This window comes from Suricata suricatta, chromosome 7 (genome assembly GCF_006229205.1).
Source record: "Suricata suricatta isolate VVHF042 chromosome 7, meerkat_22Aug2017_6uvM2_HiC, whole genome shotgun sequence".
NCBI lineage: Eukaryota > Metazoa > Chordata > Mammalia > Carnivora > Herpestidae > Suricata > Suricata suricatta.
In genome coordinates this window covers 103,009,699-103,015,698 of record NC_043706.1, presented here as the reverse complement: position 1 = coordinate 103,015,698, position 6,000 = coordinate 103,009,699, and the positions used below count along the sequence as shown (strand labels likewise).

The window sequence follows — 6,000 nt, the reverse complement described above, 5'->3', positions numbered from 1 at the left end:
GTTCCATACAAATTTGAGGATAGTTTGTTCTAGCTTTGAGAAGAATGTTGGTGCAATTTTGATGGGGATTGCATTGAATGTGTAGATTGCTTTGGGTAGTAATGACATTTTCACAATGTTTATTCTTCCGATCCATGAACAGTTGTATATATTTTTAAGTGTGTATATTTATATACTGTGTACTAAATAGATTTGCCCAGTTTTATGTGTATTTGCCCCTCCTATTTATATATGTTACTAGAAAAAAGTATGATGCTTTCTCAGATTACAATGATCAGAGAAATACTTAGGTTTTTAATAAAAATAAATATAATGCCTATAATTTATTATGCACTTGCTGTGTGTCAGACAATATATTAAGCTCTTCCCATGCATTATTTTACTTAATCATCAGAATAACCAATGAGGCTAGTACTTTTATTTATTTACATTTTATATGTGTGGAAAGTGGGTTCAGAGAGATTACTTGCCTCATTTAGATTCACATTGATGATGCTGCCATCAGATATGAACCCAGTTTGCCAAATGCCTACACCCATGGCCTGCTCTCTGACATATGCCTTCAGTAAGTGAGAGGATTTTCTGTAAGGACACGTGGGACTAAGTAAACAGTCTCAGCGGGCAGAGTCACCCACTTCGTGGAGTAGAAGAGAATAATTCATCGACATTCAGGATTAAACAGCACTGCTTATAGTTCTGCAGTGGCTCTAGGACCTAACCTAATTCCCCTGGGGCACTCTGTCTGCCTCCCAGCCTCTTCTTGCCTTTTTCTCTCTTTACCTTCCATCTCCCTCATAGTTTCATCTGCCTCAGAACTCCTTTTTCATGGCTTTTCCTCTTTGTGAACTTGTACTTCTCTGTTTCTCCCTCCCTCTGGCCTCTGGAGTCTCTGTGAATATTTCTGTTGCACTTCCATAAGTAGAGTAGATGATTGGGTTGGTCCATCCATTACAGAGCTTCACCTCACCTCCAGAGCTCATGGCCAGGCCTTAGTTGTCTGCCTTTGGGTCAGGCACCAGGCCCTGCCTGGATCAGTCAGCTGGGACCAGGGACTGACTTCAATCCACTGTACAAATGATGGAAATTTTGTGTAAGACCACACAGGACAGGGCTACAAGTGAGACTTGAGCCTGCAGGATTTTTTTAAGGAGGCAGCAAAAGCCCAAGTCTTCATAAGATCTGTCTGGCAAAAACAGGGAGATTTTCAAAAAGATTTTTAATGTACCTATTTTGAACAACTTAAGAGCATATGATTAAAGCATCAGCAAATAAAAACATTTTCAAGGGCAGTTCCTGGAAACAAAAATGTAAGTCATAAAATCTGTATTTACCTTTACCTGAGGAAATTCAAGCATATTTTTGTTTATTTGCAGTGTCTCATGTCACTGATTAGGACAGGACATAAAATGGAAAACAAATCATTAGTTATAATAGTAGAGTTACAAATAACATTAGTTCTCTTATTCTGTTACATTTATAAACATCTATGAGTATGTACAAATAGATAATATTGAGCTTCCATACATTATCTATTAGGTTATAAGCATGATAGAGTCATGTACACTTCCCTTCTAGTCCTTGAGCATCTTATTATTCATAGTGTGGCAGACACTCAGTAAATGACATTGCCTAATTACTTAACTGTGATGCCAGTTGAAAAGAAAGTGCTAGTGTAAGAATCTTCAAGAAGTGTAAAGGAGAAATAAAGCTACTTTTTTTGGATATTTTATGTCTTAACTCCAATTTCTCTGGGTCACAATAATAAATTGCTGTAATGGAATTTTGTATCGTTCTGTTCGTTTCCATTCACACCGTGTGTTAGCCACCTTGCAGTAATGCAAATAGAAACATTTGGGAAAATACAGATCTTTGGTATGCTTTCATTTTTTAATTTTTCATGAGGGTTTCAGTACTGTGTTTAAAGTTTTAATCAACCTCTAGTTTAGGTCTATTTAATCCTTCTACTTGGTATGTCAAGCTGTAGAATTCTAATTAAATTGATGAAAGACTACAAAACAAAATTAAGGAGCATGTGAAGATGGAGATTATCCTGTCCATGGACTTCTTTGTTATAGTTGAATTTTGGAAGTGACCTTCTGTCCTGTCAGCTCAGAAGTATACTGATTCTAGAGAGATTAAATGCCTTCATCCCCAAGATCCCTCAGCTGACTAGTGGCTTAATACTATAAAGTTAGAAGCTATAGCATTTTGATGTTTCCAGGTATTTGTATAAGTCGTACATCTTAGCTACACAGTTGACTTCATATATGACCTGTGAGTTCAATCTCACTGTTATTCTATACACACACACACACATACACAATGTCTTCTGTTTGGCTTTAACTTGGTGAATCATTTCCAGAGGTGATCAGCCACTGGAATTAGTTAACAATATGGCGTTTCCTCCTCATTTTATAAGTTCCTTGAGAAGCCACTCTTTATGCTCCATTCAAGGCATTTTGACCACAGAGTTTTCTTTTTTTTTTTCCTCTCTTTAACTCCTAGAAACCCCATGGGATGAGGAATCCATTTTGAAAAATATGTCACAGCAACTTTTGAAATGTAGGAAGCCAAGCAATCAGTGTCAGATTTTCCCTTGGGGAAAAAAGGATGAGAAAAGTGCATATGTATACTACGGAGGTAACTCAAGGAGGTTCTGTACTAGTGGTACATTGTATAAATGATAACTTTTGATAAAGCACCAATCTTCTCTGGGAGAGATTTATGCCATCCTTGAGTCATTAATAGTACATGACACTGGTTTCTACTCTGCTGAAACAAATCATCAGAATTTTTGTTGTTCTTATGTCAGGTATATTTAAAAAGGTTTTAAATTTATAAAATGTCTTGGGAAATTTATAGGATGTTGACCAAATGCACATTTAATGGGAAAACCAAATCAAACTCAGATGTAATCTCAAGGTCTTTTTGTGGATTTCATATTCCTAGTCTTTTCAGAGGGTCATTGGTTTCTTTTTCTGTGATGTGAATTTAATTGGTTTTAGTATAGGTTCAAATTCAGTAAACAGGTGATTACTGACCGTTTGCGAAGCAGTACACTAGGTCCAATCATGGCCTGTGCTCATGTAATCCTTACACATTCCCTGTGAGGAATTATGATACCATTACTTCAGACAAAGAAAGTCTTGTAAAAACTATGACTCATCCATGATTACATGGCTAATCAGTGGTATCATAGGGATCATAAATCATGTTATTTTATCCTTATATCAATTATACTCTACAATAAAGTTATAAGGAGAAAATCTTGAAAATACTCCTTGTCCACATTCTATTGATTGTTGCAGGATCAACAATCTGATTCATCAAAGGAAGATTCTTTTGCTGACTCATTAAAGGAAGATGATGTTGGTTAATGCCATGTCTTTGGAGTCAGGCCAACACAGGATGAACCCTGGCTCTTCAGCTGTGGAGAAATGTCATGACTTTGAATAAAGTTGTTTGGGTTTTAACTTCCAAGCCTCAGTTTCTTTACCAAACAATAGTAATACAACATTTCACAGGGTTGTAATAAGAGTCAAGTATAATGCTTAACATAGAGCATTTAGCAGAAGATTGTACAGATTCTTTGTAGTTATTCATAGTAATAGTAGTGAGATAAGAAGATAGTATACAAATTGGCTAACAAAAGATGTTTATTGTATTCAGGGACATATGAAGATTTTTCTTATTAATAAAATTGTATTGATCTCACTGAAGATATTAGTGATAAACAGTCCACATACAGTATTTGTCAACTTTAGGTGATGCTCCTTAAGCTATCTTAAAATATGAAACCAGAATAGAACATTTTGAGGTTAGGTCCATATTTTAGTTATTTTGCTAATGGATTGAGAATAACGGCTTGAATAAATTCTGACAGGTGAAGAGCTCACAGCCCTCTTTAAAAAATGCATACAGAAACAATTATATATACTCTTTGAGTCATTAAAAAAAATTCTACAGCTGTTATACAGTGGTTATACAACTATATTTTCAGGCTCCTAGAACAATTTCTCTCCTTAAAAATCATTCACTTTCTACTGGAGTTAATGGCTAGCACAAAAGGCCAGAACTTTATCTGTAAGCCAGGAGAAATTACTTTGGTCTTCGTTATATGTAGATAAATTAATTTTGTTAAAATTAATAAAATATAATTTATACAATGTATGGCAGAGAAGTTTGGCTTTAGAAATACTCCTGGTATAAGGGGTCTAGATTGGGAATATACAGGATCAGTCTTTATAACACAAGTACACAGACATCTATACAGTTCAAGATTGATTATATTAAAACAAGCTGAAGTTTCCCCACATTTAAATATAACTATAGCGTTTCATTTATTTCCTGTAGATTTCTCCACATAAACTTGGTCAGCATCCATCAAAGTGTTTAAAGTGATAACCCTGGATATTTGTCTGTATACTATGAGGTTGACAAAGTACAAAGAACCTTGTATAAAAATCAGAATCTTAAATATAGAGTCTTTGCAGATTTAATCTTTCATGAGAATGAAATAGATACATGTAAGAATGGTTCATCCTTTAAGGTTAAGCTAAATTTCTGTTACCGGGAAATGACTTTTGAAAATGATATCTATGGATTCAAAAAAAGAAATCTCCATTTGTAAATATAAAGGAGCAGTGTGTGTGTGTGTATGTGTGTGTGTGTGTGTGTGTGTTCTAGTTTACTCATATCATTGTCACACTTTTAATTAATCATCATCTTTTTAACTAAGCCATGAGTTTTAAGGCTTTAACCTTTAGGTCCTCAATGGATGATATATTTCATAGCAATAACATCTTAAATTCAAATTATAATTCTATTTTCATTTCTTTTTTCTCAGATGATGAAACATGCTTGGAATAATTATAAACGTTATGCCTGGGGATTAAATGAACTGAAACCTATATCAAAAGAAGGCCATTCGAGCAGTTTGTTTGGTGAGTAGAATGTGCTTTGGTTTCTTAGTGACAGTAACTTTTCTCTGGTTGACAAACTTGTGGGTGGTAAAGTTTGTGTGCCCCTCCAGGCCATGTTGCTAGGAAACTTGCATACCTGCTGGAATTATCTGCAAGGACTGGGCATAGTGTGTCCTTGAGACAGAACACTCTACATTAGAATCACTTGTGTACCTTTAAGAAAAAAAATACTAATGCCTGGGGAGCAGTTCCAAAGATTCACATTTAATGGATACGGGTGCAGCATCAAGATTTTTAGCTCCTGGGGTGATACCCAGCAGAGGAGCATTTGGTCAGCTGCATTAACTGCTTCCTGTCAGGTAAAAGTTGTTTTTATTGATAAGCTGGCCAAAGCACCCTGCCATGGTGATCTTCACTGTATCTTGGTGACTCTCAACTTTAGCTCTGGGTTTCTCCTATTTATGCCAGGAAAGAGAAAGTGAGAATGCACGGTCAGTTATTTGAACTTCCATTTATCTACATTGTCATGCTTCATTGCATTTGGTCCTCACAGCACCCTTTTGTGATTGGTACTGTGGATGTTAATAGCAATCGCATTGCGAGGTGAGGAAGCTAGGGAACAGAAGTGTTAGATGGATTTCTTGGGTCACAGAGCTACCCAGTGCCATTCTCATCACACTTGATTCTTTTTTATCCTGCACAATTTTGTCTGTAAGTAAAAGGATGAAGGGGATAGTCTTATCCTGATACTTCTTAATTCCACATAGAAAATATGACTTTTTATACTTTTTTTAAATTTATAGTTTATTGTCAAGTTGGTTTCCATATAACACCCAGTGCTCTTCCCCACAAATGCCTTCCTTCATGACCATCACCTACCTTCCTCTTACCTCCTTTCCCTTCAGCCCTCATTTTTGTTTTCAGTATTTAGGTGACTTTTTATACTTTAACTGAAGGTATTAAATGGTATCCAATCATATAACAAACAGTAGTATCAACTGATATTTATTATGTGCCAGGTGTCATTTGTGTGTCATCTCGCTTAACTTCGTTGTTATACATTTTATACATGAGAAAG

At 35.6% G+C, this 6,000-nt stretch overlaps 1 protein-coding gene across 1 annotated transcript in view; it reads left to right on the top strand.

Annotated features, from left to right (window-relative positions):
• MAN1A1 (mannosidase alpha class 1A member 1) overlaps positions 1-6,000 on the top strand; it is a gene marked incomplete at its 5' end in the record, with an annotated part of 170,800 nt that overhangs the window by 33,947 nt on the left and 130,853 nt on the right. The window contains one exon of the mRNA XM_029943218.1: positions 4,847-4,943. Within this exon, the coding sequence (XP_029799078.1) occupies positions 4,847-4,943 (97 nt within the window). The remainder of the gene's footprint in view (positions 1-4,846; positions 4,944-6,000) is intronic.